Consider the following 24379-nt stretch of genomic DNA (forward strand, 5'->3'; position numbering starts at 1 on the left):
GACCAGGAGCGTCTCCATTCTCATTGAACAGAACACTGGTACCAGCACTTCCTGTTTGAGAGACAGACAGGTAGAGAGAACAGGAAACTATTCAACCTTTTATCATATTTATAATTTACGATCTATATACAGAGGTCTTCAACAGGGGGTCCGCGACCCCTAGGGGGTCCGCGGAGGTACTGCAGGGGGGTCACAAAATCTTTGGTTGATCAGACAATTTTTTTTATTTTGTATAATATTCTTTTTTTTTTGTTTTTTTTTTCTAGCCAATTTTTCCCCCACAAATTTAAATGTCTTTAATACACATTTACATGCATCCAATATATTATGAGGCTGATATGACCCTCTGCCTGACAACCTCCATCCGTCCAAGATTAGATAAGTTGTGTGCTACCCATCAGGGTCCGACATCTCACTAATGTGGCCGTATGTGTGCCATCCACAGATGGCTTGAGGATTCACTGTCTCTTCTTCATGCATGTTTAAAATAAAAACATGAATCTGTGAATTACTTTAATAGCTCCGTGTTGTATGCAAGATGTGTGTTTATAAATGGCAGTGGCATGGCCTCCCTGTACCTTGGACATGTTTACATTAAAAACATGAATAAATGAACCCTTTTAATATTTGATAAGCTTAGTATTGATTGCACAATAACAGGATAGCTAAGTTTATACAAGGCACTAGGCCCAGTTTAATATAAAACACAATTTTATACTGTATATATATATATATATATATATATATAGTAGGGGGTCCCTGCTCCATCTCTTGCCCAGTTTGGGGGTCCTTGGCCTGAAAAAAGTTGAAGACCCCTGATCTATAAGGTGTTTCTCCTGCAGGAGGGATTTGATTGGCCGCTGCTCTACATCTCGTGTGTGTTTTTGTCACCGTTGAAGTTGACGGCTCTGATGTAGTCGAGCAGCGAGCGCCCCTCCACCGGGTCCATGGTGCTGCAGACGCCGGCGCTGCCCGGACACAGGTTCTGCAGCATGCTGTGCAGAGCGTGAGCCACCGCGTACACTGCGTCAATCACAAACTGAACCTTCCCTTCCTGCTCGTAGGGCGAGTCCCGACCAATCCGCTCGTCACCTGCAAGGACACGCATGACGTCACATGACATCACACACACACACCGGTAATAGTTTCTGTCTGTGTCCAGGCCCCGCCCCCTCAGATGAGGTCGTACCGGTGCATTTCTTCTTGTCAGGATCCAGTTTGATTCCCGGTCGCGTCAGTTTGCACCTGAAGTCGTCTTCCCAGAACTCAGCGAACCAGATGTTCCTGCGATTGTTCTCCAGAGAACGAGACGTGAAGTACTGATCGAAGCCTGAACAACCCACACACCCAATGATACACAATAACATACACGACAATAGCACACACAACAATACCCACACAATGATACACACAGTAACCCGCACACACACAATGATGTTTTGTTGTTAGTATCTTTACCGTCGATGGACACTCGTTTGGGCAGGATGGTGACGGCGCCCTCGGCCACGTCTTCCAGTTCTGTGATGGCGGAGCTTTTGGCGCCCCAGCTGTCTGAACCCACAAACAGGAAGTGACCCGTCAGGTTAGCACGCTTGGCTGCCTCTAGGACACGCCTACCAGAAACAAAGAGGAGGAGTCAGGGTTGTAACCATGTTGATGTGATGGCAGGTTTGTTGGTTTCGTGTTTTTACTTGATGTCGTCTTCGTTGGCGAAGATGATGACGCCTCTGGCGTTACTCGTCTCCATGAGACGTCTGATGATCTTATCGAACTCTCCCTCTGTCGGCTCGCGAGGAATCTTCACTGACTGAGCAATGCACACCCCACCTGACAGAGAGAGAGACAGGTAAGAGTCCACCTGACAGAGAGACAGACAGGTAAGAGTCCACCTGACAGAGAGAGAGAGAGAGACAAGTAAGAGTCCACCTGACAGAGAGAGAGACAGGTAAGAGTCCACCTGACAGAGAGAGAGACAGGTAAGAGTCCACCTGACAGAGAGACAGACAGGTAAGAGTCCACCTGACAGAGAGAGAGAGAGACAGGTAAGAGTCCACCTGACAGAGAGAGAGACAGGTAAGAGTCCACCTGACCTAGAGAGAGAGAGAGAGACAAGTAAGAGTCCACCTGACAGAGAGAGAGACAGATAAGAGTCCACCTGACAGAGAGAGAGACAGGTAAGAGTCCACCTGACAGAGAGAGAGAGACAAGTAAGAGTCCACCTGACAGAGAGAGAGACAGGTAAGAGTCCACCTGACAGAGAGAGAGACAGATAAGAGTCCACCTGACAGAGAGAGAGAGACAGGTAAGAGTCCACCTGACAGAGAGAGAGACAAGTAAGAGTCCACCTGACAGAGAGAGAGACAGGTAAGAGTCCACCTGACAGAGAGAGAGACAGGTAAGAGTCCACCTGACAGAGAGAGAGACAGGTAAGAGTCCACCTGACAGAGAGAGAGACAAGTAAGAGTCCACCTGACAGAGAGAGAGACAAGTAAGAGTCCACCTGACAGAGAGAGAGACAGGTAAGAGTTCACCTGACAGACAGACAGACAGACAGACAGACAGACAGGTAAGAATCCACCTGACAGACAGACAGACAGACAGACAGACAGGTAAGAGTCCACCTGACAGAGAGAGAGACAGGTAAGAGTCCACCTGACAGAGAGAGAGACAGATAAGAGTCCACCTGACAGAGAGAGAGAGACAGGTAAGAGTCCACCTGACAGAGAGAGAGACAAGTAAGAGTCCACCTGACAGAGAGAGAGACAGGTAAGAGTCCACCTGACAGAGAGAGAGACAGGTAAGAGTCCACCTGACAGAGAGAGAGACAGGTAAGAGTCCACCTGACAGAGAGAGAGACAAGTAAGAGTCCACCTGACAGAGAGAGAGACAAGTAAGAGTCCACCTGACAGAGAGAGAGACAGGTAAGAGTTCACCTGACAGACAGACAGACAGACAGACAGACAGACAGGTAAGAATCCACCTGACAGACAGACAGACAGACAGACAGACAGGTAAGAATCCACCTGACAGAGAGACAGGCAGACAGACAGGAGGTTTACCGGCCTCTCTGGAGATCTGCATGAAGGCGTCCACTCCGCTCTCTCCGTAGTTTCCCTCCGATGCTAACGTGGACACGTAGTTCCATCCCAGCGCCCGGACGATGTCCAGCATGGCCTGAGCCTGGTACGAGTCCGGAGGAACCACCCGGGAGAAGAAGTCATAACGGTTGTTGTCACTGAGCTCCGGAGCCGTGGAGGCGTAACTCACCTGAGGAATCTGACACAGATCAATAATCAATAATCAATAATCAATAATCAATAATCTGAAAATATAGACTGAGGATCAGGAGATCAATCATCTGGTTCACTTCATTCAGACTGGAACCTTCAAGCACCAATCAATCAGTCAATCTGATCAACAACACAAGGTCTCACACACACACACACACACACACACACACACACACACACAAACACAGGGATTAGTGTTATGCAACAGCCTGAATGTGTGTCACAGCTTCAGTACAATAAATAACAATCACATTAGTGTGAGTGTGTGGGTGTGTTTGTGTGTGTGTGTGTTTGTGTGTGTGTGTGTGTGTGCAGATTAATAAAGGACTCCTCCTTCTATCTTTATCATCATCTTCATCATCTGATGATGTATCTTTATAATCAGTTTTCTTTCTTTACGTTGGATTAACATGGTAACCCTGGTAACCAGAGACGGTTACCAGGGTTACCAGCGACCTTCTCATGACCTCAGACTCTCAGAATCTCCACGAGCGTGATGATGTCATCGTGACATCATCACGCTCGTGGAGATTCTGTGACAGTCACTGAAACTTGATGTTGATAAAAGAAGAACACGTGGAACAGTGAAGTTAATAATGGAGTTCCACAAGGCTCTGCACTAGGCCCCTCCTCCTCATGACCTCATCAGGATCCACATGTTCATCAATCAGCTGGAATCAGGTGAAGACACACAGCTGCAGTCCTCCATGAATCTGATGAGAGTGATCAGGTCTGTGATCTTCAGAAGGGATCACCTGTAACTGACGGTCAGTTACTGTTGTCTGTGAGCTCACAGCTGTGTTCTTACCTCGAACAGGCGCAGGATGTTGGCGACCATGATGGACACGGAGCTGGCCGACGCCCCGATCACGCCCACCACGCGCTCCGGCTTGCGGAGGATCGGCGGCTCCCCATTGGAGCAGCGGATGTCGGACGTGTCTTTCTGGATCAGCGCCTGGACGAAGGTGAGGGACTGCTCCAGAGCGTAGGTGTCTCTGGAGCAGGTGTCCAGGATCCGGGCCCCCAGCGTGATGTTGGGCAGCAGGTAGGGGTCGCTGTTGATCTGGTCCAGGGCATACAACATGGCCTCCATGCGGTGGATCCCCTTCTCCTTCTTCAGCTCGCCGCAGGGCAGCCCGTGGGGCCCGCGGGCGTGGACGGGGAACAGCCCCCCCAGGGTGATGTCACCAGGTATCTTGATGGAGCGGGGGTGGAAGTGCTGGTGGGAGGCGCTCACCTGGGTCATCAGTCCACCAATCCAGAGCCAGAGAGACAGAAGGAGGCGGGGCCACAGGGACAGCTGATGAGGTGTTTGTCCAATCCAGAGGGAGACATAGTGATGATGATGTCGTAGGGGGAGGGGAAAGTGGGCAGGGCCTGATGATGTCATAATGTGAAGCTGATGTTCAGCCGAGACTTTTCATCCTTCTGTGAACTCCTGTGGACGATCAATCAATCAATCAACCAATCAACCAATCAATCAATCGATCAGTCAATCAACCAATCAACCAATCAATCGATGTAGAGATCTGATCATTTGTTTTCAGTTGTTTGAACCTTTCATCTGATTTTAATGGTTATTTTCTAAACATTTTCCATTTATTAAAAATTAGTCAGAGAAGAAAATTATTAATATTGTTATTATTAATAATAATGTTTTATTACCTGTGTTTTATCTTTGAAGAGGACAAACAGTGATCACCATGTGATCATGATATTCAACATGTCTTTAACAACTGTAAATTAATCAATATTTTTATTTTGTGATGTTAAATTAATTTGTTAACTTTAACTATTTGCTATCATACAACTATTTGTCACAATCAGAAAAAAATCTCAGATGAAGATATTTAACAAAACATTTTAAAACGATTTACACAACAATCAAAAAGGAAGGTCAGGTGAAATGGAAAAAGGGATTCACTGTTTTCACGTTTCTTACATTATAGATTATTATATTATAACATGAACAGAAAATTATTAATATCTAGAACAAATACAAGGCTCTCAAACGGTTTTAAAAGTTGATCATTAAATCAATCAGATCAATTGATGGAATATGGATCGATGTTTGGTTTATGAAACACCTGCGACAGAAAACCAGATGTTTATCTCTATTGATTGACAGATCGTGTGAAATAAATGTGATTGATCGGATGTCTCCTGATCATCAATAATCAATTATTTCATTAATATTCAATAAGTTTAATGAGATTAATATTTAATCCGTTTACTTACATTTCATTTAATGACTCAGGTTCGTTCACTTTATCTTTAATCACGGTCTCCGCTGGTTTCCATCGTAACTCACCGGAGCCCGTCTCCTCCCGGTCTGACCTCAGTCCTGGATCCGCTCAGCGATGCTCGGCTCCGGGCGACGCTCCGCTGAAAGCCGCCGGTGGAACTCCGCTCGGTCCCGGTGAGTCCGTGATGAAGCACCCCCCCCCCCCCGTCCAATCAGTGAAGAGAAACACCTCTCTCTCTCTCTTTAATTAATTCTGCTGTGTGTGTGTGTGAATGTGTGTTTGTGTGTGTGTGTGTGTGTTGGTCGGTCCTCACAGGAAAACACCACAGTGCCCTCTGCTGGTCACTTCCTGTCTGTGTTCACCTGCTCAGGTGTTGATATCAAGACGCAACACCTGGTTGGAGGAGTCATCTGACAGGTCATCATCTTTTCAGTCAGACACACAATAATCATTTCTGATAAACCGTCACTTCACAAACAACATCTTCTTTATTTAGTTTTGAATATTTGTACGTTGAAACAAATAAAGTGAAGCAGCTGATGTGTTTCTGTGTGAGTCAGATGTCTGACCTTCAGCTGCTACAGGAACAATCTACTGAGACACATTGTGAGTCTGAACGAGGCCAGTTGTGCGTGGATGTGGGAGAACGCTCTCCCTCACGTGAGTTACATGTATCATAGTGTGTTATTATAGATCACGACTGAATCATGTTATTAAGAATGAACTTCAGTTTTCATCTCACATTCAGTCACATCGTCTTTCAACATCAGTCTGAGTCAGGCACACACGTGGTGACTTTGGATTTAAAGATATTTAGTTGTTTTCAAGTAGACAAAATTAAATATATTGTAAATATCCCATCTAATAAATATGAAATAGTGACAGTGTTGTGGAGGCAGGAATCTGTACCTGTTTTTGACTTTGATGTTTTACTTATATAACAATAAAAACTTATCAAGGCTGGAGGACTTGTGCAAGACCTCCTCAGTCCTGACGTTCATAAAGAATCAATACAGAGCTCATCTTACCGGGGAGAATGATCTCCGAGTCGCCCTCTCCAAAATAAAGCAGAGAATGGACCTGCTCTGCTCCATGCATATTGCTCACCTATCTCTTTAGTGAGTTTAAGAAATGAAAGCAATGTTTAGGCTAAAATAAATAACCCTAAAGTTTAAATTCTATTTCTTAAAATGCTTTAAAATAATATCATGGCTGAACCTTGTGGAACTCCATGAATGACTTGTGTGTGTATGGAGGAGTCATGGATGACAAATCTATAAGTACAGTAATTCAGGCTAGAGGTAACAAATGCACATGAATAGATACAAAGTTTATTAATAAGTGTAGAACAGAGAACATGAAGCTTCTTCACTGACACAGTGTCCACATGTCTATAGGGGGCGCTGTGGAGTGAGTCACTGAGGTGAGGCCCCACCTCAGTGTCGGTGCACGTGATGGAGTCGACTTCACCCTAAAACAAACCAGTTTAAACCTTCAGAAACACATTTATATTGTTTGTTAACGAGTACTGTACGTTTTCAAGCACTGTATGTTATGAAATGTGTTATTATTAATAATTGTAATGCTGTGTGTGTGTGTGTGTAATATTGAATTGTATATTACCTGTGTGTTTACTGGTTCTGATCCTGCAGAAAGCCATCACAGTCACTGAGAGTGTGATGATGAGGATGAAGATGAAGCTCACATTCAGCAGATGAGCTACGATCTAAGTAACAGGAAGTTAATATTAAACCATTCATAGAAACAGGAAGTACGTGTTTAATCCTTCAGCATTACTTCCTTCCTCTTCAGGCACGATGACATCACGATGAGTTTGAACGTGACTTTGTTCATTTTTCAGTTTCCTGATGAAAACACCTTCTTACCTTCTCACCGGTAGTCATCTGCACCTGAGGTACCTGAGGAGCAGATGACTGCTCACTGGTTTCAGGAGAGCTTGAGGTGGGAGCAGATGACTGCTCACTGGTTTCAGGAGAGCTGGAAGTGGGAGCTGTGGCTGTGGCTGCTGGGAGAGATGTTGGAGAAGGTTCCACTGGCCAGTTTGGTGTCGAAGAAGGTGAAGCTTTGAAACAATAACAAACACAACATAAACACACATTGTTACATTATCACCAGGGTGAATGGAGATTATGTGAACTCTGATTTGGTGATGTACAAATAAAATAGATTTAAAGAATAATTGTAGAATGTGAATCAGTTTGTGTAGAAACTCACCGTCTGTGACGATGATCTCAATCCTTTCATTTCCCTCTGGATGAAGAGTTCTCTTCAAACCACACGTGTACTTTCCAGAGTCGGACTTCCTCAGCTGTTTTATTGTCACATGAACAAATGAATTAGACAGTAGATCAGATGCTTTTTCATATTCGATGCTGTATCTGCCTCTCTGAGCTGAGACGTCTTCTGTCTCAATCAGGACGTCTCCGTCTCCACACGACTTCCTGCAGAAACGCCTCGTTCGTCCAGGGAAGAAAAATGAGCAGCTGACTGTGATGGATCCTCCTTCAGGTCCAGTGAACACAGACTCAGTGAGACCGTCCTGCAACAAGGAGCCTGAAACATCAACACTCCTCCATGTTAGCAGATGGGACACGAGCCAAAGTAAGAAATCAAAGCACACGTTCAATAAATGATTCTCAAAGATAATTCTGTCTTTTCAGGTCGTTCTTATACCTCTGATGTTTGTTCAAGGGTTTCTGATCAGTTTGGTCTTAATTAGTTTATGATGATATAAAAACAGGCTGAGACATCATGATTGACAGCTGACACTGACTCATGATCTTTTCTCACCACAGCTTTAATGGCATTTAGAAAAAATTCTCAGAAACAGGCCACGCCCGTTTATTTGTCTCAGGTTGAATTGACCTCTGGGGACAAATAAAAGTCTAAATACGACTTCAAGAAACTATATATAAAATCTGATAAAAAGATGAAATGATAATTTCAGTAAAATCCGAAATGAAACAAATAATAAAAATATCACACAAATTTAAAAAGCGGAATTCTTGGACACAACTTTGACACAGGAAATGAGTGAAACATCAGTCGATCACTTCTGCTGATAAACTAGACTTTGAACCTGAGGTCATGAAACTGAGAACGAGTGAAAGAGACGGAGGAGATGAAAAGAAACACGATCAAATATTAATAACTGCAAAGAAACAAGAGTTTTCAGAGAGAAAATAAAATCAACTCACTGAGAAAGAAGAAGATGAGATGAGCGTTCATGTTGAGGACTGAAGCTCTAACGCTGCTTCACAGGAAATCACCAAACTGTCACTTCTCTAAAGGACCTTAAGAAGAACCCCCCCCCCCTCCCCCCGCTTGTTCACGCAGCGTTTCACATTCTTTCTTCTGTAACTTACAACTTATTCCTCTAACTGACTTAATCATCTAAAAAATGTGATCAAGGTTCAACAAAATCTGAAGAATTTCTCTGAAGACATGGAGGTCACAGTGACCTTTGACCTCTAACCTCTAGAGTCCAACCAGTTCATCTGTGAACATTTACACCAAATTTAAAGAAGATTCCTTTTCCGAGTTCTGGAGACAAACTGTGAATATATATCTGGACACTAGGGGGCGCCTGCTCAGAGACATACAAACTATTTCATCTTGTCCCAAGTTCCACGAAAGAATGTGTGTTATGATTGTAAAGACTGAGCAAAAAACACGCGAGACACAGACTGTGGGTCAATACAAATTATTTAAAATGGAATATTTAACCCATTATTGTATGAATATTTACAAGACCAAAAGAAAGTCCTTAGTATATCAAAAGCCAATCCCAGCCGCAGCTCAATGGGCATCATATAGCATATTTAATTGCAAAGGCAAAAAAGCCAGAGACAATCGCAAAACATTAAACCCGCTGCTGGAATGATCTGGAATCAGTGCCGCTGTCTAACGGGACTATTGCTCGGTGCGTCACCGACATGGCCCGGGACATAATGTGTCAGCTGGTGGACAGAGAAATGGAAATATGCTTTACAGTCAGATGACTCCACAGATATATCAAACTTCTTCAGTAAACTGTCTTGTGTGTGTCGGGACAGGACTGAAAGAGAGAGTGTTACCAGTGGAGCCGCACGTACATTCCACACACTGTATTATCCACAGAGAGTCTCCTGCAAGAGAAACACTTGAACCAGATCTTCAACATGTTCTCGACATTGTGATAAAAATGGTCAACTACATAAAAACATCCTCTCAATATCAGACTTGCTCTTAAGGGGAAATGTGCTGAGCCGCCCGTATGGAAAACGTAATATTTATTATTATTTACTTTATATTTGAATCAGTTTTAACATATCTACAGTCTGTTATTTATTTACAGTTAAACTCATGAACGTGTCCGAGCAGAATCGTCTCCTTCATCTTCACATATTGAAAACCCTCAGGCCAATCAGCCGGCTCCTGATTGGTCACTGTCTCTGAAGCCGTCTGAGCTGATCTGGTATTGGACGGTGGCGTCCGCGTGACTTGGAGATTTAACAACTGTTGCCAGGCGTTGTGACCCTGACCACTGGAGGAGGAGCCTGATGTTGGAGGCGTGGCCCCAGCTATCCCCCAGGGCAGGGACCAGCTGTGATTGGCTGCCCCGCACCCGCGTGGTCATCTGGTTGGTGATCACAACAGCTACAGTGTGTCTGGTTGCTATAGCAGAGAGCTGCTGGGCGAGGCCGTAGAGGAGGCGTGTCCTCTGTGACAGGTCGTCAAACCGTCTGAATGGAAAGGCCACACTGTCAATCACCAGGAGGCGGACCCTCGGGTGATCGGACAGGAAGTCGGGCAGCAGGTGAAGCTCCGCCAGCAGCTCCACGTGGTCATAACAGTGCACCTGAGGGACAATCAGCCAATCAGCCAATCAGAATCAGTCTTAACCCTGAGTGACTTCTGTTACCATGTCGACCGGTTGTCGTTACCAGGAAGATGTTGGACAGGATATCCTCCACGGTGAAGGTTGTCATGGCGACCCGCTGCTCCTCATCCTCGACCAATAGGGAGCAGTGTCTGACTGCGGCCCCGCCCACGTCGGTGACCCTCTGACGCAGGAAGCTGCCCTCTGTGTCGATGAAGACCACCTGACCTCCGACCCCCCCGAAACACTGAGGCACCTGGACGTCCACCGCCAGCTGCAGACTGATCACCACAGGGGTCACATGATCAACGACATCATCAACCGTTTGTCAATAAAAACAGATCAAGTTTGTGTGTGTGTGTGTGTGTGTCTGTGTGTGTGTCGGACCACAGTTGTGTTTTCCCGGTTCCTGGCGTTCCACAGATTTCCGTTGTTTTCCCGACAGGAACTCCGCCGCTGAGCGCCGCGTCCAGTCGAGAGGAGAAGGTCACGATGCTCCTCGTCTCCGCCTCCTTCTGCAGGAGCTCCAGAGCAGTGAGAGAGACTGACGCCCCCCCACCTCCACTCCTCACAGCCTGCAGCACCTCCAGCGCCTCCTGCTGGGACAGACCAGCCTCTGCAACATGTCAAACGAGCAGTGATCCACCTGTAGTGCATTAAAGAAGCTGTGAAGTAGAACCTGTGATCTCTCACCTTGGCTGAGCTGTGGTGGGTGAAGGTGCAGAAGGTCAGAGGTGAACTGGAAACCAGCAGAGACAAGTTTCACCTTCACGTTAAGACTTAAACGTAAACTGGAAACTGAGCGAAGCATCTTCTTCTTCTTTACTGGTGGTTATCTTTTGAGGTGCATCAGCGCCACCTACTGGAGGTTTGGGTCTGTGGAAATACATTAAGAAATACTAAATCCTCATTAATCCAGTTTCTTTTAAAAACTCGAACTTTATGTTTCCCTTCCTCAATTCTGAACACATGCACCAGATGCATGTGTTGTCTGAGTGGTGTCTGTGCTCTGCTGTGGGAGGACTGGAACCAGTGAGTCTGAACCTGTTTAGTCTGGTTTTGCTCTGTCCACTGTAATGTCAGTGTCAGGTGTTCATACTGGGATCTGCTGTTCTTTCCTTTACATTTAGATTGAACTGTGGGACGCTTCTGTGGCTCCTTGAAACCATCATGTCCCACAGAGGGTTGCTCTGGTCCTGGTCCTGGTCCTGGTCCTGGTCCTGGTCCTCCGGTCTCTGGCTCCTCAGACACTTTCAAACATCTCATCACGTGTTCATTCAGCTCTGTATCAAATACAAACCCTCAGAAAGTGTTTACCTGCTCTTCTTCTTCTTCCTCTTCTTCACAACATGCCGCCATGAATCGTACATGCACACACTTCCCGGGTGAAGATTTCAAAGTAAGAGTTTGATTTCGCTTTAACAAGTCGGAGACCATCCGTCACATGTCTCTGCGAATCAAAGTTTTAATTTGATGACTTTATTTCATTCGATTTAATGAATTAAATAAAAAATACTGAGAAGAGCCCTCTAAGTCCCGGAGCTCCGGTAGAGGAACCCAGCTTCAGGAACACATGCGGTGCGAGGGAGATTTCTACAAAAATATTTATATAAAACATACATACACTTATTTCTACACATCTTCCAATAACCAATTCATATTTGTTTGCTGGAAAATGTACAGGAAATGAAAACGTCCAGTCTTTCAATTCGGGTCTCAAGGTCTTATTTTGAAGAAAGAACCGGAACTGTAAATCAGCTGGGTTTCCTTGTGAAGCTATGTGACGTCATTTCCGCGCGACGGAGCCGTCGCTCGTTGTGTTTTTCACGTGTAGCAGCAAAGAAAAGGTGAGTTTTTGTTTTTATTCTGTTATTTAATAAGAAACAAACTGAAGACGAGTTTTAATGTGAAGGAGGAGGAGCCGGAAGTGAAGACGTGATCAGTAGAGATGATCAGTGATGATCGATAGTGATTATTATTAGTGATGAGCAGCCCAGTTATTGGTGGTGGTACATTTACTTCTCTACTGTACTTTCATGTGTCTGTACTTTACTTCAGTATATTTACAGTCACTCAGCCATAATGATGTAGTAGACTGCTGCATTAGGAAATATGATACACAAGTACTTTTAGTTATAAATCTATTACTATTAAAAGCTAGTACTTATATCTACTCAAGATAAATTGGTACTTTTAAAGTATTTAAGTAAAACATTTACTAACTCACTTCCACCAGTGGTTATTGAGTCTATACATGGGTTAATGTGTCGCTTCACAACATTAGATGTGTACACTGCTGGAAAAGATGAGGCAGCATCTACCTGATATGAATCTATAGAAGCAAGTAAAACTATTTTTTAAAATTAGATCTATAAAAGTAAAATATCTGTATAAATACAAACCATCTACCATATTTACAATTCCTCCTGTTTCCTTATTGAGTTTCTGCTTCATTCCAATTTGCTTAATTCACTGTTTGAGACTTGACCTGTGGAAAAGGTTGTTGTGATATCGATTGTTTATGATGTGAAGTGAAATGTTCTTGTTATTCATTTGTTAGTAACAAACAAACAAAGCACGAACAACAATAAACCATAAAATCCAGAGCACAGCAATCTGTCATCAGTTAATCTTACTGTTTCTACAGATGGAGAAAAGAGAGGAGGAGGAGAGGAAGACTACAGATGCTCAAGAGGAAGAAGAGGAGGAAGAGGGGAAAATGACAACAGCTCAAGAGGAGGAAGAGGAGGGAGAGGAGGAAGAGGGGAAGATGACAACAGCTCAAGAGGAAGAGGAGGAAGAGGAGGAAGATGAGGGAGAGGAGGAAGAGGAGAAGATGACAACGGAGGAAGAAGAGGAAGAGGGGAAGATGACTACAGCTCAGGGAGCTGAGGATGAGGAGGAGGAGGAGGAAGAGGGGGGAGGACCAGCTGTTGAAGATGCTGCTGTGATGAAGAAGAAGATGAAATTCAAAGATTCTAAGTTTGTTCCAGGAATCGTTTACATAGGTCACATTCCTCCGAAGCTCCGCCCCAAACACCTGAGGAACATGTTGTCTGTGCACGGAGAGATCGGACGAGTGTTCCTGCAACCTGAAGGTAATGTACAAGTACACACACACGTTTACAAACCAGTACAAGTACACACACAGGTACACTCAAAAGTACAAATGCACACATAACCACAGTGATGGTATTAATCGCTGACCAGCGACATGTTGATCCGTCAGATCTTCAGGTCAGAAGGAGGAAGAAGAAGTCCGGCTTGAGAAGGTGTGACTTCACTGAGGGATGGGTGGAGTTCAGGGATAAACGAATGGCGAAGCGAGTGGCGGCGTCTCTACACAACACGCAGATGGGAAACAGGAAACGCCATCGCTTCTCTGCCGACCTCTGGAGCATCAAGGTAACGTCTCTGACATCCTCTGGTGACAGCTGTGTCTGAGTTCAGCGTCCTTCGTAGGATCAGGTCCACTCAGGTGATGGCAGCTGCTACCAGACAAGAGGGTGTGGTTCACAGAAAAAATCGAAAAAAGTTTGTCACTGAAGCTCAATGAATCACATTAAATTACAAATCCTTAAGCCCACGCTTTTTATCCAAACGATTTACAGTGAGCATCCGTCAGGGGCCATTTTTTTCAGCCTCAGCCGCCCATGAATCATGGAATATGTTTTGCTGGGAAGGTTCCTCAACTGGTGGAGCCTCTGTTGCTCGGTGGGGGGGGACTAGTGTGTCTGAGCCTTCGAACTTGTTCAAGCTTCCTGATCAGCTGTGACGTAAATGTTAATATGGCTTCTGAAGGACCTGTCTCTCTATCTGTCTGTTGACCTGTCTCTCTACCTGTCTGTCTGTTGACCTGTATCTCTACCTGTCTGTTGACCTGTCTCTCTACCTGTCTGTTGACCTGTCTCTCTACCTGTCTGTCTGTTGACCTGTCTCTCTACCTGTCTGTCTGTTGACCTGTCTCTCTACCTGGCTGTTGACCTGTCTCTCTACCTGTCTGTCTGTTGACCTGTCTCTCTACCTGTCTGTCTGTTGACCTGTCTCTCTACCTGGCTGTTGACCTGTCTCTCTGCAGGTCTGTCTTTTGACCTGTCTCTCTACCTGTCTCTCTACCTGTCTGTTGACCTGTCTCTCTACCTGTCTGTCTGTTGACCTGTCTCTCTACCTGTCTGTCTGTTGACCTGTCTCTCTACCTGTCTGTCTGTTGACCTGTCTCTCTACCTGTCTGTTGACCTGTCTCTCTACCTGTCTGCAGTACCTGCACCGGTTCCAGTGGACTCACCTGAGCGAGCAGCTGGCCTATCAGAGGATAGTTCAGCAGCAGAGACTCAGGACTGAAGTTTCTCAGGCGAAGAAAGAAACAAACTTCTACCTGAACAACGTGGAGATGAGTTCTAACCTGGACAAAGACAGGAAGAAGAGACGAAGAGACGGAGGACAGGTAAACTCTAAACCAGTTGGTCACTGGTCAGGTCATCATCTCACCTGTAATATAACATGTATTTGTTGTCCTCAGGCCGAGGACAAGACGTGGGACTTCACTCAGCGACAGACAGAGGAGGAGATCCAGATGAAGAAGAACAAAAAGAAAGACTCCATTTCCCAGAAGCACCTTGACAAGGCCCGCTCCATTCAGCAGAAGAGCCAATCAAATGTCTCCCTGTTGACCAAGATTTTCAACTCCAACCAATCAAAGTGAGAGACGGCTGATTTCCACAGAGACAGTAAACAAACTGATGAACTTCACCAGCCAATCTGAGCTCAGTCTGAGTTGAGGGGTGGCGCCATTGGAGCAGCCTGCTGACCTGATTGGTTGATTCTTATGCAGAAGCTGCTAACGAGCTCATTAGAGCCAATGACCTGTTTTTATTTTATCAATAAAAAATTAAATAAATTCTCTGTCTCTCTGGACCACTTGTCTGTCTAATAGGAGTGATGACATCACACTGAAAGCTCCACTCGGGATTTTACTTTAATAAACTGATCTGATGTGATATTAAAGATTAAAGTGTCAATTTATTAATATCTAATCAGTATGAAGAGAAACATGTAAACATTTGGATTTCAGTGAATTTCTATGTAGATTATAGTTAACGCTTAAAACCTCACATTTACAGTTATAAAGTTATTTATTAAAACCTCAAATAAACTAACAGTTACTCTGACGTCATTAAACGTTTGTTTGTTGTTTATTCGTCTTCGTTTACCTGTTCCGTGTGTTATTTGTGTAAATAAATAATTTAAAGTAAATAAAGCCGCGGTGGGGGCAGGTGCCGGGGGACGCCGTGCAATTACGTCAGTGGGTGGGCGTGTCCTTCAGCAGCAGCAACATGGCGGCAGATTACTGGGAGTCACGGAGACCCGGGACATATTCAGATTGAACCGAGCCACAGATAACCCGGGACACTCCGGGACAGACCGGTGAGTAACGGTTCCTGTCGAGTCCCCGGTCCAGCGCTTCACTACCGAGCCGCAGAGCCGTTAGCGGAGCCACAGCTCCAGAGATTAACCTCTGCCTGCTATTTATATCACTCCCTGCAGCAAATAGACGGGTCCTGACTGCATACACTGATAGAGGTACTCGTGGAATGGAAATATTCTGATCATCGACATGACCACTGAACATAGACAGTACCACAGAGACAACACTGAACATAGACAGTACCACAGAACATACAGTGTATCACAGTAACAACACTGAGCATAGACAGTACCACAAAGACAACACTGAACATAGACAGTACCACAGAGACAACACTGAACATAGACAGTACCACAGAGACAACACTGAACATAGACAGTACCACAGAACATACAGTTTATCACAGTAACAACACTGAACATAGCCAGTACCCTAGAGAACCAGAAGGAGAATGTAAAACACTGTCTGTTAGTTGTGACAGATCTGTTTTCATTTTGACAGATCAGATGCTGAGCTTCTTCCAGAGTTCATTTCCTGTTTTTACCTGTGTAGGTGTGGTCTCCAGGCTGGCTTCCCCGCCCCCCCTAGAGTCACGCCCCCCCCTGCCTCCCCGCCCCCCCCTCATGGAGAGGATGAGGAAGATCAAACGGCAGCTGTCACTCACCCTGAGGAGGGGAGGGGCCGCAGGAGGGGAAAGGACGTTGAGTGACACTATCAACCAGGAAGTGACATCACACAGTGACTCAGGTAACACACACCTCGGTGTACGCAGGGGACTACTACATGCTCCATGTGTTCCGTTAGCTGCTCGCTTGAGGACTGACATTTAAAAATAAATTCTTCTGGGGTTTTCGTTTCACTTTTTGCTGAAATCAGGTTTTGAAAAACAGATGGGGAAGCCCACGATGCAGCAACTGTCACGTTTCATCGATACTGTGATGAGAAGAGAAACAAGACGCCTCACCCGTTAGAGATTTGTCATCAAATAACTACAACTGAGTTAGAATACAAAGTATTTTCCTAAGAAAATGAAGAGTGAGCCGTCTCCTTCTCATCTCTGCTTCATGAGTGACAGCTGTTAGTTTGTTAGTTAGCATTTAAAGAGTTGGCGGTCGGAGCACCTTTTATATATCTTTAATTTTTAGTCAATAACATATTTAATAATATTGTTTTACTCTCTTCCCCCACACAGAGGTGTGTCTTCGTTCTTCTTCTGCTGTCCTGAAGGTTCGGGGTTCTGCCTCGTCCTCTTCTTCAGTTCAGTCTCTGCTTCAGTCCTACAGCAGCTCGCTGAGGAAACCTCGAGGCCTCGGACGAAGCCTGAGCTCCTACCTGAACCACACCAACAGACTGGGTGAGAGTTGGTACTAACTAACTAACTAACTAGCTATTAGCTAACTAACCAACCAACCAGCTACTTAACCACTCTACTAACAAACAAACTAATGAACCGAGGTTTCCAGTTTCAATTAATTTGATTAATTTAACTCAATGAAATGTGTGAATCTAAACATTCACTGCTGTCAGGGGCAGATTGTGGTCTAGTGTGTTGTCCCAGGACACGTCAGCACGATGAATGGAGGAGCTGGGCCTCAAACTACCGACCTTCTGGTTAGTGGACGACCAGCTCTACCCACTGACACCACCCTGTGTGTGTTTATTCAGAGATCGTCCATGAGGATATGAAGATGAGTTCAGATGGAGAAAGTGATGCAGCTTCTTCAGACGATGTAAAGACAAGTCCAGTTCCAGTGAGACTGAGGACCAAGAAGATCTCTACTGAGGTAACACACACACACACACACACACACACAGACACACACACACACCCTCAGGTCTATGCTAAAAGTGTTTCTCACAAACTTATAAGTAAAGGAACACACACATTCATATATCTTTGTTGAACAGCGTCTGATAACCCGTCTTTGTGTTTCAGGACATTAATAAACGTTTGTCTTTACCGGCTGACATTCGTCTTCCAGACGACTACCTGGAGAAGTTTAATGTGATTGGTCCAGCTCTGTTTGAGCAGCCAATCAGCAGGCGACTCCGCCGAGTGTCTCTGGTATGCTTTAGTTCTTCTATCAAACCTGTTCAGCCCTTAAACCAGTAACCTGTGTCGTGGGAATTTTGTATGTAATTACCTGTCGAGGAAATAAACCATCAGACTCAGTGATCAATTCAATGATCTCAAAGTATTTAATTAATGGTCAACAAACAATTTACAGAGAATAGATTTGAACACAGACAGTGTTACTGAGCAAACACTTGGCCCAGCAGGACAGAATCTCCAACACCACTGCAGGTATCAAGATTCTGACAACGGGTGACAGGAGATGTGCCAGCTTTATGCACAGCTCAAGGGTTCACGTCATCCTTCGATATCATGCAGGCAGGACGTGTCCAGTGGTCCGACTTTGTCAGCGAAGGGGTAGATGCCCCCCCCCGTCTCCTGAGTGTATAGACATTGAGCAAAACATCAAATAGTCACAAGGGCATTTAGGCTCAAAGTAACTAACATTTCCTGATATCAGGCAGATGCAAACATTTAGTGGAATTTATATAATGATGTTTCATCAGGTCAATCCAACTGAACATTGAGCATAGCTGTCAGCACAGGAGGATCTGTTACATTTCAGGGATCACAGTTAGATTCAGTAATTTCCATGACAACCTGTTTTTATCTGGTTTATATATTGTCTCTCTCTGTACCTGTCTGTGTTTGTATCTGTCTCTCTGTGTGTCCACAGTCAGAGATTGGTTTTGGGAAACTGGAGACCTACATCAAACTGGACAAACTGGGAGAGGTGAGGACGTAATGTGTTTGTAGAACAACTGATTACGACTCAAAGCATTCTCTATCTACCTGTCTGTCTCTCTGTGTGTCTCACCTGTCTGTCTCTATCTGTCTGTGTGTAGGGGACGTATGCTTCAGTGTATAAAGGTCGTAGTAAACTGACTGACAACCTTGTGGCTCTGAAAGAAATCCGACTGGAACATGAAGAAGGAGCTCCGTGTACGGCCATCAGAGAAGGTACACCATCAATACTGCAGTATCAAGACTACAGTACTATCCATAACACATCAATAGTACTACAGTGCAATAATATTATCAATAACACTGCATTATCAATTCAACAGACAGGGACACAAATTCACTGTGTGTATTAATAGTGTGTGTTTTCTCTCCCAGTTTCTCTGTTGAAGGATTTGAAACACGCCAACATCGTCACGCTTCACGACATCATTCACACGCAGAAATCCCTCACACTGGTGTTCGAGTACCTGGTGAGAGACACACACACACACACACACACACACACACACACACACACACACACACACACACACACACACACTGTATGTTAATGAGTCTGATGTGTATCTGTTGTGTGTTTCAGGACAAAGATTTGAAACAGTACCTGGACGACTGTGGAAACATGATCCATGCTCACAACTTCAAAGTGAGAGAACTTTTTTATATACATATGTTTTTAATGTTTATAATATATATATATATACTGTACTTTTTTTTTACATTTACATATAGACAGAGTTGTGAGTTCAATAGAATCTGAACTAGTTAACATTAAGTTAGTTAGTTGAATTAGAGCTGCAGGTCTGAATCACCTGAACATAAAATACAAACACTGACAGGAAGTTGTTTATTAACCGGTGGAATTCATGGAGCTCGTGTTAGCATTAGCATGAGCTCTACAGTTCGTCACTGAAGCGCAATGAATCATGGGATATGTTGGATCCACGGTGCGACACAATCGGTCTATGAAGGATGCGGCTCTGAAATATGACTCAGCTTATATCCTCCTCAAATAAATACATATTAAGATCAACTGTAGAGGACAAAGTTTTGTGAATCAGAACTTTACCGTCATTCTTTGTCCTACTTTTACTGCAGGTTATATTCTGTGGTGGTTTAGTTTAGATTACTCAGGTTTAGTTTCAGTCAGTCAGAGTTTGTTTAGTTGACTCATGGTTAGTTTAGTTGACTCATGGTTAGTTTAGTTGACTCATGGTTACTTTAGTTGACTCATGGTTAGTTTAGTTGACTCAGGGTTAGTTTAGTTGACTCATGGTTAGTTTAGATGACTCATGGTTAGTTTAGTTGACTCATGGTTAGTTTAGATGACTCATGGTTAGTTTAGATGACTCATGGTTAGTTTAGTTGACTCATGGTTAGTTTAGTTGACTCATGGTTAGTTTAGTTGACTCATGGTTATGGTTTACTCACTTCCCTTCTTTTCGCAGCTCTTCCTCTTTCAGTTACTTCGAGGTTTGTCGTACTGCCACAAAAGAAAAGTTCTTCATCGAGATCTGAAACCTCAGAATCTGCTCATCAATGAGCGAGGAGAACTCAAACTGGCCGACTTTGGTGAGTGACAAGCAACAGACAAAACATACTGACACTCACATACAACAGACACACTAACAACTAATATGAATCACACACTTGTAAAGTGTGTGTGTCAGGTTTATGATAATGATAATATTTATATATGAATATGTTGATAACGTTTTGATTGATCTGTTCACTTCAGGTTTAGCTCGAGCGAAGTCGATTCCTACAAAGACGTATTCTAACGAGGTGGTGACTCTGTGGTACAGACCTCCGGACATCTTACTGGGCAGCACCGACTACTCTACTCACATCGACATGTGGTCAGTACTGCATCACTATATATACTTATACTTATATACACAAGTATTTTCACGAACACACTGACAGCGCTGCTCACCTCTCTCTCACCCCCTCCTCTCTCTCTCGCTCTCTCTCCTTCCTCTCTCTCTCTCTCTCTCCCCCCTCTCTCTCTCACCCCCTACTCTCTCTCTCTCTCTCCCTCTCCCTCTCTCTCTGTCTCTCTCTCTCTCTATCTCTCTATATCCCCCCCTCTCTCCCTCTCTCTCTCTCTCGCTCTCTCTCTCTCTCTCTCTCTCTCTCTCTCTCTCTCTCTCTCTCTCTCTCTCTCACCTGTCTGTAGGGGCGTAGGCTGTATCTTCTATGAGATGGCGACAGGTCGACCTTTGTTTCCTGGTTCCACGGTGGAGGAGGAGCTTCACTTCATCTTCAAACTACTCGGTAAGAACCAATCAGCATCTGGCTTTGTTTACTGGTCCTGTTTAAAATGAGTGAGTGAACAGAGAACATTTTTGTGTGTGTGTACAGGTACACCCACAGAGCAAATCTGGTCTGGGATCAGTTCTAAAGACGAGTTTGTGACGTTCAAGTTTCCTCAATACAGAGCAGAAAGACTAAGTGACCACACCCCCAGGTACACTACACAACACAACTACACAACACAGCTACACTGACGACCCTCTGACCCCAGTTACACTCGGCTTGATCCGATCCCACTCAGGTGCGTTTGAATAGTGCACCGGGCGGGGACCTTCCTACCGGAGTGAAATGATCACGATTCTCTAAATGATAAAGAAAGTAGCTTCAATGTTTGTTTAGCGTAAGTGGAGCCTGAATTTCTCTGAACCCTGGTTCTCCTGGTTCTCCTGGTTCTCCTGGTTCTCCTGGTTCTCCTGGTTCTCCTGGTTCTCCTTTCCTAACTCCTTACGTCTTCTCCCTCGTATCTTGTGTATGTGTAAATAATAAAACATAAAAATAGTCATTCAAGAAAAATAATCTCTCGGTGTGTGTGTTTGTGTGTGTGTTTGTGTGTGTGTGTGTTATTCAGGCTCAGCAGTGAAGGAGTGGAGCTGTTGTCAAAATTCCTGCAGGTCAGTGAATGTGTCACAGATGAGACGTGACATCATCATAATGAATAATAACATTAAAGTTATATTGTCATTAATATTTCTGAATTGTTAGTTTGAAGGGAAGAAGAGGATTTCTGCTGAAGACGCCATGAGTCATCAATACTTCAGTAACCTTGGAAACAGAGTGACCAAGCTTCCTGACAGTAAGTTTCATCATGACCTTTGACCCTGAGTTCTGTGATGTCACTTCAGATGATGTCATCATGAGGTCCCTGTCATTTCAGCAATGTCGATTTTCAATTTGACTGAGATTCACCTGGAAAAAGAGACAAAGAAAACGACGACAACACACCCACCGGACACAGGTAACACACACACACATACACACACTTGACACAGGTAACACACACACACAACGGACACAGGTAACACATATACACACACACACACACACACACACACACACACACACACACCTGATACACAGAGCTGATGATCAGGTGATGACCTCATCTGGAGCTTTTGAGCTGATCACAAAGTTTCTCATCTTCTGAGGCTGAAGGTCATGTGACCGACTGAAAGCTCCAGAGCTCCTGCTCACTGACCCTCAGATGAGATGAAGTGTCAATTAAAGACAAAGACAATTATTAAATGTGTTGGAGTAAAAATAAAGTTTCTTTCTATCCAGCAAACAGTCCGACCAGGAGGCGGAGTCTTCTCCTCTGACATCATAATGGGCAGAGTGTTTGGTTATGACATCATCTGGGGCTTGGATTTCTCAATGGACAAACAAAGGGAAACTGGCAGAACAGGAAGTGATGGATTTTTTTGGTGCAGGAAACAGGAAGTGAAACAAAAGAACACAACAAACAATTGTTTTTCTAGAGAAGAAGAAGAAGAAGCTGTCAATCACAACTCTCCTCTGACCAATCAGAACAGGGCTTCAGTTCTGAATATGAACAGGTGAGGATGTAATAACTGAAAAGATGATGGAGTGAATTCTGTCTTCCATCGTCACTGATTTAAAACCACCTTTATGATGACATCATCATCTCGTTAATGATGACATCACACTCTACAGCTGCTTGGTTTTGTTTTCAAGTGACAGAAACGCATCACAACACCAATGATCAACACAGATCAACAGATTAAATTAGAACCTGAATTGAAACATTATTTTTGTAAATCTGTTTCTCATCAGTTTCACTGACACCTGGCGTCCAGGTGTCAGTGGGAGGAGCCTATTCACTGTCCATCACTTACAGGTCATTTAGCTATTTCTGTCTGAATTTTGTTTTCTTGAAAAGTTTTAATTTTTCAGTTAGAAGCTTAAATTAAGTTGTTTTTAAAGTTACTGTTGTGAACTTTTCAAAATGTGAATGAATATTAGCAATATAAAATAATTGATGAGACAGAAATGATCGGTGTTATTATGATGTGTTTTTAATCTACTGTAAAAATGTCACATGTTTGTTTAAATGTGAGAATTTAGAAATAATCTTTATATTGTTTCAGTGGATCCACTTGATTCAACAGAACAAAAAATAATCAATAAGAATCCATAGCATGAACCAATCTGAAATACAGATTAATTAGTGTTTAGTTTAAATCAAGAATCGGGAACAAGTTACGATCGTTGTGTTAAATATGAAAACAGCATCAATGATCTTATCTCTAACATTTAAACTTTTGTTTGTTATTATGAAAATATTTAAATTCACTGAGATTCAGAGAAAAACTGTGAATCTGGATTTTTCAGATTCTTTTCTCTGAATCAGATTCTGTTTTTGTGATTGACACGTGTTTAAGGAAGTAATGTCACAGGGGGCGGAGTCACCATGAAGCATCACATGTTTTTGTTGTTAGTTAATGAAAGACTGTTGAATGTAACTGGTCAGTATTTAAAACTCAACAAGAGTTATCGTTAATAATGTGATTTACTTTAATATCTGCTGACACACATTTAGGTTAATTTAACTTTAACCTCAGAAAACTCTCAAACACTAAATCCTGTTTCACTTCAGTCAGATTGAAGAAATCTGACAGAAGTGAATTATCACAAAGTTTATTTTTAAGAATAATCAGAAAAGAGATTAATGTCCGGACGTGTTAAATGTTTTACATGTTAAGAAGAAATCCAACGTGTGTGTTTGGCATCCACTTTGATCCAGATGCTGTTTTTTTGTAAATTTACTGATGAGCTATGTTTAGGTATTAAAATACCAAAGTTATCTGCAATATACTGCAATGCATGATGGGATTCTTCCAGATAACTGCTATGCTGTTTTTTCTTTGAACTTTCTTCCGTCTGACGAAAAGCACTGAAACGTATCTGATGCTATAACTGATCTGATACTTGAAATATTCATGTATGGAATTGAAATTAAATCCTTTGACTGTGTACAACTGTTTACGACATGTATTCTGGATATATTTACACTATTCAGTTTGAATATGAATTAAAATTATTTATTCTCAATGTTTTCTCTAAACGTTTTGATTAAATCACCAGTTCCACAGTAATGATCCATTCACCACAACGTGTGGTCATACAAACACACGAGCAGATTCCACATCTACAATGAGTGGCCCCCTGGGGGAGTGGCCACCAGGGGAAGTGGCCCCTGGGGGAGTGGCCCACATGGGGGAGAGGCCCCTTGGAGGGTCTCCTAATGCTGACAGGGGAGGGGCTAGAAGTCCCCGCTCAAACGACCACTAGAACTTGTGTAGCTGACCTGGAAACAGCCTCATGAGACTTAGACGCTTCAATAGGAACATTATCATTATAATGAGTATCAATGTATTTAGTTTT

The 24379-nt window shown here is 43.7% G+C and overlaps 5 protein-coding genes across 6 annotated transcripts in view; 2 read left to right on the forward strand and 3 right to left on the reverse strand.

Annotated features, from left to right (window-relative positions):
• Window positions 1-4680, reverse strand: part of grm6a (glutamate receptor, metabotropic 6a) — a 12729-nt gene extending 8049 nt beyond the window's left edge. The window contains exons 1-7 of the mRNA XM_062391895.1: window positions 4099-4680; window positions 3060-3276; window positions 1692-1827; window positions 1459-1613; window positions 1190-1330; window positions 892-1092; window positions 1-51 (exon numbers count right to left, since the gene is read on the reverse strand). The exon at window positions 1-51 is cut by the window's left edge and continues 89 nt beyond it. Of these exons, the coding sequence (XP_062247879.1) occupies window positions 1-51; window positions 892-1092; window positions 1190-1330; window positions 1459-1613; window positions 1692-1827; window positions 3060-3276; window positions 4099-4680 (1483 nt within the window). The remainder of the gene's footprint in view (window positions 52-891; window positions 1093-1189; window positions 1331-1458; window positions 1614-1691; window positions 1828-3059; window positions 3277-4098) is intronic.
• Window positions 4681-6847: 2167 nt separating this feature from the next.
• LOC133957045 (CMRF35-like molecule 8) lies at window positions 6848-8829 on the reverse strand. The gene is made up of 5 exons (XM_062392468.1): window positions 8755-8829; window positions 7772-8110; window positions 7423-7619; window positions 7160-7262; window positions 6848-7007 (listed from the first exon to the last, which is right to left on the reverse strand). The coding sequence occupies exons 1-5, from the start codon at window positions 8783-8785 to the stop codon at window positions 7003-7005; spliced, it is 675 nt and encodes a 224-aa protein (XP_062248452.1). The 5' UTR covers window positions 8786-8829; the 3' UTR covers window positions 6848-7002.
• A 429-nt stretch (window positions 8830-9258) lies between these two features.
• rad51c (RAD51 paralog C) lies at window positions 9259-11876 on the reverse strand. Of its 2 annotated transcripts, none has more exons than XM_062392852.1 (5): window positions 11736-11876; window positions 11112-11294; window positions 10806-11034; window positions 10483-10699; window positions 9259-10397 (listed from the first exon to the last, which is right to left on the reverse strand). In XM_062392852.1, exons 2-5 carry the CDS (start codon window positions 11227-11229, stop codon window positions 9963-9965), a joined length of 999 nt encoding a protein of 332 aa, XP_062248836.1. In that variant the 5' UTR covers window positions 11230-11294; window positions 11736-11876; the 3' UTR covers window positions 9259-9962. The 2 variants fall into 2 exon arrangements, with proteins under 2 accessions (XP_062248836.1, XP_062248837.1); XM_062392853.1 differs by having other exon boundaries at window positions 11112-11317; window positions 11736-11805.
• A 295-nt stretch (window positions 11877-12171) lies between these two features.
• abt1 (activator of basal transcription 1) lies at window positions 12172-15315 on the forward strand. Its single transcript, XM_062392653.1, has 5 exons — window positions 12172-12265; window positions 13066-13516; window positions 13648-13823; window positions 14677-14862; window positions 14938-15315. Exons 2-5 carry the CDS (start codon window positions 13066-13068, stop codon window positions 15118-15120), a joined length of 996 nt encoding a protein of 331 aa, XP_062248637.1. The 5' UTR covers window positions 12172-12265; the 3' UTR covers window positions 15121-15315.
• A 403-nt stretch (window positions 15316-15718) lies between these two features.
• On the forward strand, window positions 15719-24046 carry cdk16 (cyclin dependent kinase 16). Its single transcript, XM_062391974.1, has 17 exons — window positions 15719-15842; window positions 16396-16590; window positions 17036-17197; window positions 17509-17627; window positions 17780-17908; window positions 18594-18650; window positions 18763-18877; window positions 19037-19131; window positions 19245-19307; window positions 20110-20233; window positions 20400-20520; window positions 20841-20938; window positions 21026-21131; window positions 21546-21588; window positions 21680-21770; window positions 21852-21932; window positions 22256-24046. The coding sequence occupies exons 2-17, from the start codon at window positions 16467-16469 to the stop codon at window positions 22291-22293; spliced, it is 1566 nt and encodes a 521-aa protein (XP_062247958.1). The 5' UTR covers window positions 15719-15842; window positions 16396-16466; the 3' UTR covers window positions 22294-24046.
• The last annotated feature ends 333 nt before the right edge of the window (window positions 24047-24379 follow it).

Source organism: Platichthys flesus, chromosome 7 (genome assembly GCF_949316205.1).
Source record: "Platichthys flesus chromosome 7, fPlaFle2.1, whole genome shotgun sequence".
NCBI lineage: Eukaryota > Metazoa > Chordata > Actinopteri > Pleuronectiformes > Pleuronectidae > Platichthys > Platichthys flesus.